This window comes from Chironomus tepperi, unplaced genomic scaffold, assembly GCF_022539635.2.
Source record: "Chironomus tepperi strain 1889 unplaced genomic scaffold, CSIRO-AGI_Ctep_v1 contig_48, whole genome shotgun sequence".
NCBI lineage: Eukaryota > Metazoa > Arthropoda > Insecta > Diptera > Chironomidae > Chironomus > Chironomus tepperi.
The window spans coordinates 338,168-353,313 of NW_027226170.1; the positions used below are offsets into that span (position 1 = coordinate 338,168).

Consider the following 15,146-nt stretch of genomic DNA (forward strand, 5'->3'; position numbering starts at 1 on the left):
TCCTAAAAAGTAGTAAATAAAAAAAAACGTTAAAAAAAACTTTTTAAAAAACACGCTTTTAAAAAAGACTAAAAAACTTAAAAGAAAAATGTCCTAAAAAGGAGTAAATAAAAAAAAAAACGTTAAAAAAAACTTTTTAAAAAACACGCTTTTAAAAAAGACTAAAAAACTTATAAGAAAAATGTCCTAAAAAGTAGGAAATAAAAAAAAATCACGCTTCTTAAATAAAACATAAAAATAAAAAAAAAAATTTGAAATTAAGAAAAGAAGCTAAAATATTTTTCCAAAATATTCTTGTGTAGTACAAGAACACTATGACTTAAAAGCGTGGGGCGAAATTACTATGGTTTTAACACTAACTTCTTCTTTCGAACGCCCCACGCTTTTAAGTCATAGTGTTCTTGTACTACACAAGAATATTTTGGAAAAATATTTTAGCTTCTTTTCTTAATTTCAAATTTTTTTTTATTATTTTTATGTTTTATTTAAGAAGCGTGATTTTTTTTATTTCCTACTTTTTAGGACATTTTTCTTATAAGTTTTTTAGTCTTTTTAAAAGCGTGTTTTTTAAAAAGTTTTTTTTAAGTTCTTTATGCACCAAGAAGTTTCTTAACCGTATAGCCGGGTATGGAATAAAAGAAAAGTAGTATCATAAAAGTTATGCAGAGAAACACGAGTCCTTTGAGAATCTTCCACTTATAATTGTGCCATATGATGTAACGTATAGACTTGAGTGGGTTTAGGAACCACATGAACGAGGCATCAGGACGACTGAAATGAAATTGGAAATTAATATTAAATTTGAAGCTACATGCAAGGTTATTTTTAATTACTTTGGCTTTTCAAGTCCATCCGGTTCATTTCTGCCATAACCAGCTGGATTCTTCTCAGCTTCTTCTTTTGTCAGTAATTGAAATTCAGCTTCTACCTTTCCCGTTAATTCCATTTCATCATTTTCCTTTTTTATGAAAAATGGCCACCATCCTCGTACACGTTTCTGTTTGAATATATTAATCATCGGAACGTTGTCTGTTTTGAGCATATCCAATGTACATAATTTTGATGATTTTGCACCGCGTGGAAAACGTGTAAGGTTTAATGATATTGCACCCAAAAAGTCATCGGCTGAAAAATGATCTGCATCCCAAACTTGTAGCTCCAGTCTTGCCGGAATCTTCACTTCCGTTTCGTCCCAACTAAATAGCGATTCTTTTCTTGAAAGTACAATCCTCTCTTCAGCTGCAAGATACTCAAATGGAAATATGAAGCGCCAATTGAAATTTCCTTCTCCGGTTAAGGAACGGTAATGAATATCTGTTGACTGCACATCTTGTGGTCCTTTTAACCATCCTTTTACATATATATCTGACATTTTCTCGCCACTAAAGAACGCATCATCTTCCAAAACGACATCGTCTGTGTTCCATACAATAATACGTAATTCATAAGATTTCGGCTTACGAGGAGATATATCAACAGGTGGCCCAGGTAACGGCATATCCATTGGAAACATATCTACCCATAATTCAATTTTTCCTTGCTCAATTCCAGGCTTATCTGGATTATATAAAGGACGTGCTTCGATGTGCTCAGGAACAATTTTACATCCAACTCTTGGAATTTCATCCCATCGATGAAGTACAGCCAGTGCCAAATGTTCATCTCGATATTTGCATGTTGTTGGACTATTCCATGCTATTACTTCCTCTTTTGTGAATGTCATACAGTAACGTCCAATTATAACTCTGTCTTGGAAATAATGAGGATTTTCCAGCTTGTTATCCTTACAAAGCTTTAACAATATTTGAGTTGGTTTCATTGGATCTCTCCATTGGTTGTATCCAGAGCTAAAACAAATGAAAAATCATTAAAGGCAGTCTATTTGAGAATATATGCTTTATAAACTTACTCTTCATACTTTCTAGCTAAACCACATGTTGCTCGATGCTTACTATAAAATCGATTTTCTAAATCAATTCTTGTTTCTCCTATCAAGTCATCGGATCCCACCAAATCCCAGTCGAATATCTGTACAGTTAGCATTGAATCTTGTGGAAAGCAGCATTCGATTTCAAAGCATTTACCAAATACAGGATTTAACTGCTTACTCACGTAGTTCTCTTTATCTGAAATTTTTTTACTACCAAGTTGCAGTATAACATAAGGATCAGCTTTTCCATTTAAATCCATTGGATGAAGATCTGTTGCCTTTACAATATAGACTCTAACTAGAACGTGTATTGGATCATTGAGCGGTAAGGATGGAGCAAACGCGGGCTCCATTGTTTTATCTACTGGAAGTCTGTATACTTTTATCGATCCTTTAAAGTATCCGACAATTCTACTTTCATCCTCAGTACTATCGCCTGTTTTCTTACCACGATATAAAGGAAATGATAAAAGCCATTCCTTAAAATAATTGTATTCCGTTTGTGCCTCCAGCTCATTAATATAAATATCACATGTAGCGATATTCTTATTCTCGTCTTTTTGCGGTGCCGAATGTTTTGGACTTATTTTTTGAACAATTTTTGATTTACTAATTAATGTAAATTTCTTTTTACTTTCCGTATCTGTACCTGTAGGCGACGTACAATACGAGTCAAGTACACGCTGATTTGTACCCTTTGTAGCTTCAATAAGCTTTTCATAAGAGATAAAATATTTAGTCCACCAATCTTTTGTCTCATCATCATCATCTTCTTGATCAACTGAATCTTCGGACAACTGATGAAGCTGCTTCTTTTTCGATGTACTCTTTTTCACGCTGTAAAGGTATGAATTAATCCATAAGAGCTACAAATATTTGTATAGTAATACTTACACTTTCCCAACGCACACTGCTCCGTATAAGGTTAGATTATCACATGACGAATTTTTATGTATTTTTGTTCCATCAGCATTCAAAATGAGATGGTCTTCCTGCATATTTGATGTTTTATCTGATGATAATATAATATGACCATTTTGTTTTGCTATTGAATCCCTAGGCGCTGGCCGATGCATATATTTATGAATGGATGTTATCTGATGTGTGCCTACTAATGTATATCGACCAAATGAACGACAATCTACACATCGTATAGTTATTGGTGGAGCATATGTTTCCTCAACCGGTAATTCCAAATCGAAAAATTTAAGCATATTCGCAAAATTTGGATTCTTTTTAGCATTTTGAATGATACTTGAACTTAATATATTTCCAGAACATTCGACATCAATACGTGGCTTATCAACACTCATAAAATGAACTCGTTTTAAATCTCGAAGGCCCCAGAATAATACTTCTATTCGAAAACGAGCAAGATGAGGTCGAACATCTCTTGGAACCGGAAATATAATAGGACGCTGTTGATTATCTGTAATTGTATATTAAATAATTTATTAAGATAAATTGCTTTATAATTTTATGAAATTTCATCATACTCTTTCCATCTGATGGTATATATTTTGGTTCCGTTAATGCTGGCAGATCCGATGATCCGATTTCTAACATTTCAAAGGCAGCCAATAATTCACCCGCATTATCTGTACCGCGAAATATCTCAAACCATTCTAATGTTGGAGTCTTGTAAGCATTTTCTTTTAGCTTTACTTTTGGTCTCGCTATTGCTCTTCCTATAAATTCTGATTTACCTACTTTGTCCTGGTCATAAATTTCAATTACGACAGTCGGCGGATCACGTTGTATTTCATCTTTTGCTGAATATACCAATACATCTTCAAACACTAAAAGTTCATCCCATGTTGGACTTAAAGTTTCTTCAATAACTTGTGTTGATTTGCAAAACTCTGTGATGAATACCATAGCATATGGATCACTTAATCCGCTAGCATCAGAACCAATTAGTGACCGAGCTTGATAAATATGTGCTCTAAGTTGGAAAGTCTATCAAAAAAAGATGTCCAATGAGAATTGAGAAGATGAATTTACAAGAAAAAGGAAGGAAATGTTTTTCAATTATTTACATGTTTCTCCAAGTAATGGATATTTGTTGGTGCTAGTGCTCTTGGGCGTTCGGCATTTCTTAGATCTTGCGACAATTCAAATCCCCTTGGAAGTCCACTAAAGAAAAACTTTTTATGTTTTACAGCACCAAGCCATGCATATAGAGTTAATTTAGCCTGTATTTGCCACCCAGCAGGACCAGTTGAATGTTTTCCAGGTAATTTAAAGAATACAGTCTGCATCTTCCCACAATAAATGCCCGTTTCCTCATCCGTTGTAGAATAAATTAAGTCTCGTGCATTCATTCGATGATATGCTATTCGTTTACCATTAGCAATAACCCAAATGAATACGTCAGGAAGTGCATGTTGAGGCTATTAACAAAAAACGGAATGTAATGGAGAATTTAAGGAATGAAAAGAATGTAAATCATCTCTTACATCTTCAATGAGAAAGCGAAGTTTTTGTAAATATGTTTGTGCGGTTTTATATCGTTCTTTGAGCGAGCTTCTCGTCACTAATGCCTTGAGGTTACGCGCCATATTACCAATGGTTTCAATTTCTCGTTGACATAACTTTAGTCGTTCTTTATCCAATTTTGTTTTTCCAGTTCCGGGACCAGTTTGTGTTGTTTTTGTAATTTGTAGAAAGTTATTACAGTCAGCAGAAAGCTCTTCTAGACAACTCCGCAATCTCACTTCAGCCTTACAATCTTCCTGCTCTATTAAATGTGTAGTTTCAGTAAGACCAATTTCTATCTTTTCTGTCAGCTTTGCTATCATATTACTGTTATACATTCTTCTTCTAAGATCCGGGAATATACATCGAACATTCATTGCTGGTTTATAATCCCAGTAGGGAAGGTAGTAATGATATTTATCATGTGAAATTGGCTTACAAGTACTCGTCGTACTTGAAAATGATGACACGTCGATAGATTCTGTCATTTTAAGAAATAAAATTTTATGGTTTTAATAATAAACTTTGTGTGATCACTCGGGAAAACATGATATTTTTAAAGGAACTGAGTAGGTGTTGAAAGATTCAATGGAACAGCACAGTGCTGTCCAAACTTGGTTGCAACGGGGCACCTTGGTGGTAAATCATGACAGAAACCGCTTATGGCATGCTATCATTTCCAAAAAAGTTTGGAGTCACGATAGGTGCCGCGGCACGCAGTTTGGACAACACTGAACTAGCAAGAAAAACATAAAATTTCTAGAGAAAAATGATGACATTTCAAGAAAATGATGGCGGCACAACTGTGTCCCTTGGTACGCAGGTTGGACAACACTGGACTAGCTAGAAAAATATAGAATTTTCAGAGAAAAATCACAAATAAGATGGCATTTATGATGATAAATTATAGGAAATTCGAGAGAATAATAAGAAAACCTGCTTATTCATCCTATAGCATTATCAATGGGCAAATTAATGTAGAATTCATTCGAAAGCAGATCTTGCTAAATGTATTCAAATGAAAATCATTTGAATTAAAAAGAGTAATTTGCAATAATTTTGCCAGAAGGAAAAAAAGTTTGATTAATAATTCAACTCAATGGTTTTTAAGTGCTCTTTTCTTGCTTCAGTTACTATATATCTTGGAAACATCTTAATTAAGAAATGTAAAAATGTCGTAAATTCTATTGGGACGAATTTGTTTGAAATAAAAAAGCTGTAAATTGTTATACTTTTGGGATTTTATAACGTAACACCTACCTAGTTCCTCCTCATCATCATAATGATTTGATTGTGATTCGTTGTGACCGTCTAGAGAATTTCCCCAATTTCCAATGCTCAATTCAAAATGAGTTGATTTTTCTGATGTTTTCTTATCTAACATTGAAGCCTCAAAAATTGTAGAAAAAAGAAAATATTCCTCATTTTTACAGTACGATGATTCCTGTATTGGATATGTTGGTTCAACTTCAACATTTTTATCGGTCGTAATGTCAGCGTTGTCAGTTATTTCAGTTCGTATGGCAATCAATAATCGTGCTCTATAACTCACACCCTCACCGAGACCAGTATTTAATGTTGAATTTGTATCTAGTAAGCTGTAGTCACGCGTCGATCCATAAAGATGTATAAATGATGGTCCATATGTTGGTAAGAATCCTTTTTCACCGTCATTGGATATTTGTTTTAAATCAATGTAATGTGTTCCGATGATTGAAGGTTTCATTGGATCAGCATCACGTAATTGTATTTTGATTCTTTGACAGAGTGGTGGAAACATTTCAGTAAAGATTATGGCCTCATTCCACACTGGTGCATACGATGCCTTCTTAACTGATGTTTTACCCATTAATCCAGCAAATGAGACTTGAACATATGGATCAACTAAATCTTTGGTTTCGCCTGTAAAGGCACGCTTCACATTAGCAACAATAGAAGAGTTCATTCGTGGTAAACCATCAGCACGATAAATCTTTACGGTAAATTTCGCTCGTTGTCTTTCGATTGGTACACCATCCGGTAGAAGAAGATTTCTAAGTGAATTAGAAGATAATAATAATGAATTGACTGTGCTCAATTGGCTAGAAACTTATATTTACGCTTCAATATCATCTGGATCCTTTTCACTTCTCGGTGGAACTTTAACTGTATCACCTTTGCCAATTATTCCGACATCACATTTTAAATATCCTTTCGGTCCACTTAAAAAGTCATCGGGATCAGTGAGTAATGCCCATTTGTGAAAAAATAAATGATCTGTATGAAAAAAAATAAATGAAATGAAATTAAACGTAAATTAAACTTCCTTAATGCAATCAGATCTTTCATGCATACGAAATAATTTCAAACCAATAAAATAGTATAAGGGACCGTTCACATATTACGTCACTGAATAAACGAACTTTTTTCAGAAATCATCAATGGAATTTTTAGATTTTCTATTGTATCAATGGACGTTTCGCTTTAACCAACTATGTACGCTACATGAGCCAGGGTAAAACAATGTACTTAGCGACAATTTGTCTGTCTCGAATCACACAAACCGAATTGATGTGAGAAGAACTGCGAAAAAGCACTCAAATTCAACTAGACTCTCCATGGGAATTCTAGAACCCAGGACCTTTGAGTCGACTGCCCGACTTCCTAACCAAATAGACCATTGCGATGCTGAGTATCGGGATTTAAATGTAATTTACTATTGTTTAAATGTAATTATTACCTCAAGGAGAAGGGATTGACATAATATGTGAACAGCCCCAAATATATTGAAACGGAATAACTCACAGCACGTAACAATATCAATACAGATAATCATTAAAAAGTATAATTTAACATTATCACATGCCACATTAAGAAATAAACTACAAACGTTAGCAATCACCATCCATTACCTTTCTGATACCAAATTGTAGCCACATCTAACTTAAATGATCCAATTAACTTATTTGTTTTGTACTTGTTTCTGTGTAAGATCTTTAGAATTTTATTACATGAATGTATATCCATCAACCAACATATGTAGGTAATTATTTAATTGTTAGGTAGGTGCGAGTGTAATTGTAATATTTTCAATTATTTTATTATTTTGAATGATGATAGCCATCAAAAGCGAGTTGCAGTAAAACAGCACAACACATCCATAAATTTATGGTACGGTATGAAAAATGCAGATGGTTTCAATTGATTTAATGGGACATTTGTTGTTGTTATTGTTGTTGTGTCAAATGAAATATGTAAAACATAAATTCAACATATGTATACATAGTGTAGAGAAAAGAGAGAATAGAGAGAAAGAAAGAGACATTAAATGATTAATATTGAATGAAAATTAGTTTCACAAAAAACTTGAAATGAAAAATAATGAAATAAACTTAATTAAATGAATTTGTATGACAATAATAATAAAAATTTATATTTTACGCAATTTACACCACCCAAATTCGTGTGTGAAATATTTTTAATGATACACGTCTCATCGATAATCATTGAAATATAATATTCAATCCTTTATAATGTTGTCAAGTTGTGTCGCTCTTTAAAATCTTTCGCATGGATGTTTCCAAGTTGTTGATATCACAAATTGAATATAAATTCTTATTTTTTAGTGTTTTTGAGTTTGTTTATGACTTTCAAAGCATGCTATGATCCATTTTCTGTTAATGACAGAAGTTTAATGAAACCATTGTTAGGAGACTAAGTGAAGCTCCCGTTAAAAAAGTTTTTAAGTCTGATTTTGTAGAGGAAAAGAGGTGTCTTGAGGCACCTTTTTGGAAGGGCTGTCGATAGATTCAGTGTAGAACTTAGGCAATTGGTAAAGACCATCCAGCAATAGATCCACTTTTAGATATCAATTGAAAGAGGCCATGGAACACAGATAATCTGTAGAGCCAGTGAAGTAAGTAACTAAGCCTTAACAGATCCCTGGCAAATCCATCTTCAGCTATGTGGCTTGGGGCTCTTAAAGGTATAATAAAATTAAAACAGAATCGAGGAAAATTTGGAAAATTAAAACTTTACAGAACTTTTATTGAAATATTCTAAAACTGCATTTAAAACTTTTGTAACTATCAGCTTAAGACAAACGATAAATGGTATCCGAAGAATCTTTGACATACTTTAGCAATAATGAAAAGTTTCAAATTTTCTTACTCGCTTCATATAGCAAGGATAATCCATTACGTTACATACACCTTTTAAGAGTTTATGGTTCATAAAAATTTTAATTATATAATTTAGTTCATTGTTCCTGCTGTCATTCAGCTCAAAGCTATGCTTCTTATTTATAAAAATCACAGAAACCAAAATGTTCCTTCCATTATAAAAGAAGTCATATGCTTTTATGAATTGAACAAGTTATTAGAAGATCTACAGAAGCTCTGTTAGGGGGAATGGGGAAGCCCAATTCTGACTCCATAGCTGACCAAATGTCAAGTCTATACCTTATTGTGGTCAACCACACAATTAGACTAGGGAAAATAAGGTTTACAATAGACCATATCCGAAATCAACTTGTACAAAGAAAGCAACATAAGGCAAATAGAAGATCCGTTAAGGATGGTCTTTAAATCCGACAGGAATCCGACAATGTTATGTGGACGACAAAACAATTCTTGGAAGGAGGATGATATTAGAGACAGTATTGAACTTGGTTTTATTAATTGGCAGACGAAAGCCAAAAATGGAATTAACTTTAGGCATCTTGTAAGGGATGTCATTGTGCCAGATTTAGGATGCCTTAATTTACAATTTATCTGTATGGCCAAGTAGTTAGTATAAAAACCTCAATAGAAGCTCTCATAACCGCTTAATTAATTTTCATCCCATCATGCTTAATGGGGTTCTTGTTCTAGTTTGAAATATATAAATTAAAATAGGGAGGTAGTTAGCATGATATTCCAAGAGTCATCACGTAAAATGCTTAAAAATGTTATATGTTCCTGTGAACTTTTTCTACATCTCATGTGTGGCTTCATGTAAAAGCACTTTCTGTTGAGTGCAAGCTACTCTTTATAGGAATTTTTTGCATACGATAAGAGTGTAAAAAAATGAGTTTTAAAACACTCATAATTCTGTCATCCTATATCTCTGACAATAAGTTGACATCAAAGTTTGTGATATAATTTGTTATCCTTATATTTTGCGTACCTTTTATAGACATCATGCTTTACCATGAATAAATTACATTTGGGGATATAAAGTAAAGAATCTCATTTATAAAAATGATGTTGATAATGTTTCCTTGAAGTATAGAAAATGGAACCATTGTAATCTACTACTAAAGAGCATTCTTGTCTAAAATTTAGGATCTATGTTCCTTAATTTCTCTTCCCTTCTTTTTATTCTTTTGTGCGGTCTTCGTTCATTTACATTTTTTTCCCTTCTTTACATCGTAATCATTTATGCTTAACATCTCAAGAGTCGCAATTTCACGCGAAGGTACCACCGACTGTATATTTTATCATAAGAAATGTATCTTTGATGTTAAGAGATGCAACATGTATAAATGCTCTACTAATTGAATCCAATCTCCTCAAAAGTCATAAATTTTAATTAAAATAAATTCTGCTTTCTGCATTTCAACAAAAAGTATAAGTACAGCATGCTTAAAGCACATTTTTCTCATACATGAACTTGATTTGGCAGGAAAATATGTGTCTTGGGGGTTTACCCATTTATCATTTCATGTTGCCTCATACCTTCAAATGTTAACTCAAATATTTGCATTTTTTTGTGTGTGCTCAAGTGAGGAATTGCTCAAATGTAAAAAAAGGAATAAGAATTCCTTTTGCCACCTTTAACATAACATGTACTGTATATAGAGTGATTTAATTTATTGATTATTCTAAATTTTATTTGTTAAAAACATTCAACGCATAGACAAAGGCATGAAATTTAAAAGCTTTAATGGAATTACCAATATAAATGTTGTTAATTGTCGAAATATCCAAAACATACATAAATTTTAACAAATGTGTTTTAATTAAGCCTGCAATTCAAATCTCAAATGAAATTTTTATGGCCCCTCCTTGTCACTAGGGAGATCATAAAGCAGGTGGATGTAGTTTTTCATGCAGAAAATTGACACTTTTATTTTAATATTTTGAGTTTGTATTCTATGACGTCCTACATACATTTCAAAAGGGGTGAAAATATTTCAATTATGTTATAGTAAATATTTATCATTTTCCGAGGAGACAAGGAGCATGCTCATGAGTATGTTCTATAAACTCCACATGAACAATTATACCGACTGAGTATGCTCATGAGCGTGGTCATTTAAGGTGGGTCTCTGTAATGTGCGAACGAGTTCTTATTTTCGGAATTTCAATTTCGAATGGTCCTTATTTTCGGAAACAAGTTTAAATTTGAAATGAACGTTAATAATATAAACGAAAAAACTCTAAATTAGCCTTTAATTATTGATTTTAAAGCAAAATTATGCTTAAACTAAACTAAATAATTGTAAAAAATTAAAGAAAAAGTCTTTAATAATGAAGAAAAGTGAATTAAAGACATTTTAGTTTTTCATTGTTTTCTTAGAATGTTTGTAAACAAACAATGAAAACAAAATCAAAAATTTGGAATACTTTTTGAAAAAAACTAACTTTAAGCTGATAAGTTTAGCTTTAAACTTCGATTAAATGATTGAAAAAGCTTCAATGAACATAATTAAATTGGTTATCTTGATTTAAATGAAACATTCAAGCTAAAAATCATGAAAAACTAAAAATTTTAAAAGTTTTGATGTTTTTCAAGATGGCGGATTTTTTCCGAAAAAACATTCGAAATATGATTCAAATTTCTTCGAATCAACGTCCGCATCAACTGTTCGCACATTCAGGTGGGTCTGTTAGGGTTACTGCTCAATATACTTCCCCGAGCCGCTACGGTGACGAGGCAACGAGCATAATTAGACCCAAAAGACTGTCGTTTTGTGAAATGCGATTGCTATCCAGCAGAGTTGCAATCTGTGACAGGTCAACAGAAACCGTTCACCCTGACAGACCATCAGGTCGCGCCTGTGACAGACCAAATTTCTCTACCTGTCGACAGGTAACGACCTGTGACAGGTCATCTTTTGACAGGACCTGTCACCTCTACCTGTGACAGGTACTTGTGGTCGCAACTCTGCTATCCAGATTCAAGTCAAACTAAACCAGGATTTTCGGTCATTTCTCCTCCGTGTGTATTCCGGTATTCCCAAACTTGCATCGACAGTCGGAGGGATTTTGTATGAGCTATAAACAATTATAATCCAATGGCATAATTCGAAAGAATCTGAAGAAAATTTACCAAATGACTACCTGTATCTCTTAGTTGAGGTGGCAACATCTCAATATGTGCTCAATATTGTTCATAATCATTTACTTTCGAATGTTAATTGAGAATAAATTAATTTCAATAATCTGCTAAAAAGTCTTAGGTATTTCAAACTACCTACCTACATGAAATTTCATTTAAATTTTGAAATGTGTTTAATATGCATGATAACTTTCTAGTCTTAATTATCTAATAGTTTAATGAAAATGAGCTGAATAGTTTCAAACTATATCCTTTGTTTGTCTTCTTTGTGGCACACGCTTGAACTATAAAAAAAGTAATAATTTCGTGATTGAAAGACATTTGAATGCTTCCTCATTTTTATGAACTTTTTCACAACTTTATCCAAACATTTTTATAGGCAGTTTATCCTCTCTGGACACACATAAATTTTTGCACGTGTTAACATTTTTTATTCATTGTGTGCAAAGCGAACATTCAACAGAATACAAAAGTTATTGCTTTAAATGCTTTCGATGTCTGATATATAATATCAATAATTCTGTTCCACTAAAGTGCTGTTTGATGTTTCAAAAAGCCAACGTATTTATTGGATCATATTTGGATATATTCATTCGAAATTCAATGAAATTTTTCACAGACTCAAAAAGAATGATGTGAAAATCGTATTAATGTTTGCGATGGATTTGCTTTCAATATTTGATTCCGCCAGTCATGCATAGACTGGCTATCTTGTTTTTCAGACATGACTTCTTATTCCTTAAGCTTAGTCGACGTTCAAAAACGTTCTGTGTACAGTTCTCAATCCCGGAATATGATCATAAGATCAATCCAATGACTCAAATTCTAATTCCGAGATTGAGCCCTAAATCCTCAATATATTTAAAATAAGTCTGATCACCCCAATTATTCATTTCGTTTAATTCACAATTTTGCTTTAAACTTCCGTATCAATTTCTCGTTCACCTTAAGATGCTTATTGCTTTCATTTAAACTTAATGAGATTTTCTCCATTTTCTCATAAATGCTTAACATTTTCATTCCTCCCTTTTTTTCTAATTTATATCATGAATATTCATTAAAAATTACTTTTTCAAAAGGATTTTTTGTCTAAACTTTGATATTTTAATTTTTTTATAACTACGCTTTAGAATATTAAGCTTTAGTTTACTATAAAATGTATCGATGTAGGATATAGGAGTATATGAAGAATTCTACAGATGTGTTGAAGGGGTTTAAGGAAGCTGATTTCCTCTCCTGAACAGGACAAATCGGTTAATCGATCAAAAACTCGATCTCAAGTGGTAGCGTGCAGCCTTGGATGAACTATAAGGGACACCTTGCGTACAGCCAGAAGCAGCAAGCCTTCACATCTAAAATTCAAAAACTGCAGGCATGTGGTTTTTTCCTCCGAACCCTAATTGAAATCCTTCTACACGCCAGAATCATGTTGACCTGACTTTCGATCGATTGACCGACTTGCAACATTGTGGTTTACACAAACATGATGCGATAATTACATAAATATGCTTTGATTTTATTTAATAATATAATCACATGATAAAATATTCAACATATTTACTTTGTATGATACTACAGAGATTGTGACACTCGTTGAATGTTTAATGACCTCAAAATCCAAGCTTAAATAAAATAACAATAGTTCTGTGACAAAATTTCTAGTCAACTTCTGGATAACTTCATTATAATTTGTTGAAACCACAAAATGAAATCTTTAAATCTTTCGATTTGAACAGTCATCAAAAGTTCAGCATGTGGATGGGATATTATGTCTATTAAAAGAACTGTCCTATTCCCAATCGAGCATATACTCTTCAAATGAGGATTTATAACTCTCATCTATTCCGACTACACGTACATATATGTGTCTAAATTGTCACTCTTACTAAATATAAAACTTAATAAATTTATGAAGCTTCAAAGTTGACATAACGGAGGTAAACAGTCAGTATGAAATTGCTATAACTTTTCATTTGGTCATCAGTTTTAATGTCGACTCTATCTCCAATCTTCCTGTATATAAAATCTTAATTGAGTGATTTTTTGGAATGCTGCAAGGTCCATAGAATAAATAAAAAATTTTATGATCCAGGAGACAATGAAAAATGTAATTTTTAAGCCTAAGCACGCCCCATTTCACAAATTCCTGATAAATATTGTAGATTTATGCCACAATTATACATTCCAAAGCATATTGTATAAGTTTAAAACAGCAAAAGACTTGTGGTATTTTACAGCTATTTCTGCTCTGATTTAATATTTTGGAATTTGAATCTGCTATGTCTAACAATAATGCGCATTTACATTACCTTATAGGAAGAAGCTAAAAATGCTTCTTAATTAAGGAATGTTAATAAATTCTATTTCATCCTTTTCCGACCGCTTATCAGCTTCCTTCTGATTTTCATTTTTATTACTCTTTTTATTTCCTATAGCTATATGTGTATGTATGTTTGTTGTAAGTCTATAGCATGCATGAATTTGACAAAAAATGTTATAAAATGATGTTACAGTGTGTTATGTTCATGTTTGTATCTCTCATCGTAAAACATTTATACTTAGTAGGAGACAAATAAAGAGGATGGGAGGAGGGATGAAGGAACAGAAATGAGAAAACCATTCACATCATGGTATAATGATTGTGAATGCCACAGTAGAATGAAAGTAAAAACAAAAAAAATATTTACACTATTATTAAAGCAGCAGTCATCAAATGTATGAATGTATAATATTTTTGTCGTCATAACTTCCAATCGCATCTGTATAATCATTAAAGTGTTTGTGTATATGAACTTATATGTTATTGTATCTTTAATCTTAGAGAATTACATTTCCATTCATATCAACATCGACCGAGTGACGCAAATAAGGAAGGGTTCGTCATGGAGCTTTTAAGGGTCCGCTAAAGGAGGCCATGATGATAGTACAGGGACCTGTGTGGACAAAACTACGTCAAAACTAGTTGATGGAAAGTTAATGCCAGGCTCAGAGAACTGTTAGGACTGGTTTAGAGGACTCCATTTTTGAGGCCAATTTTGGACTTTTGGACTCCCAAACTCCTGCCAATTCTGGACCATTTGATGACTAGTTCTAATATATTTTTGTTCACTCAGACATGCTTCCATTTGATGATCCAACAGAAGAGCTTTAGCAAAATTTCAAAAGCTCCATTTAGAAGCTTCTTTCACTTGTGCCACTCGGGATATCCAATATGCATTAATAAATATATAAGCGAAAATGAGCATCGAGAGGATTAAGACATTTTCTATCAATTTTGCTGATGAAATGCGAACGCAAAGAAAAAAAATTTATTCATGTACATATTTGACGTTTGAAATCGAAAGTTTTTCCTCTTCACTCATCCTTAACATGAAATGAATTTGTATAGGAAATATTTTGAAAGGAGATAAGGAATAAGAGAGGGGAGAAAATAAAG

At 32.7% G+C, this 15,146-nt stretch overlaps 1 protein-coding gene across 1 annotated transcript in view; it reads right to left on the reverse strand.

Annotated features, from left to right (window-relative positions):
• Window positions 1-361: 361 nt before the first annotated feature.
• LOC139099979 (otoferlin-like) overlaps window positions 362-15,146 on the reverse strand; it is a 36,352-nt gene continuing 21,567 nt past the window's right edge. Inside the window, exons 12-20 of the mRNA XM_070652536.1 lie at window positions 6,508-6,664; window positions 5,669-6,441; window positions 4,390-4,889; window positions 3,970-4,323; window positions 3,427-3,889; window positions 2,825-3,359; window positions 1,910-2,767; window positions 834-1,847; window positions 362-771 (exon numbers count right to left, since the gene is read on the reverse strand). Of these exons, the coding sequence (XP_070508637.1) occupies window positions 591-771; window positions 834-1,847; window positions 1,910-2,767; window positions 2,825-3,359; window positions 3,427-3,889; window positions 3,970-4,323; window positions 4,390-4,889; window positions 5,669-6,441; window positions 6,508-6,664 (4,835 nt within the window). The 3' untranslated portion in view covers window positions 362-590. The remainder of the gene's footprint in view (window positions 772-833; window positions 1,848-1,909; window positions 2,768-2,824; window positions 3,360-3,426; window positions 3,890-3,969; window positions 4,324-4,389; window positions 4,890-5,668; window positions 6,442-6,507; window positions 6,665-15,146) is intronic.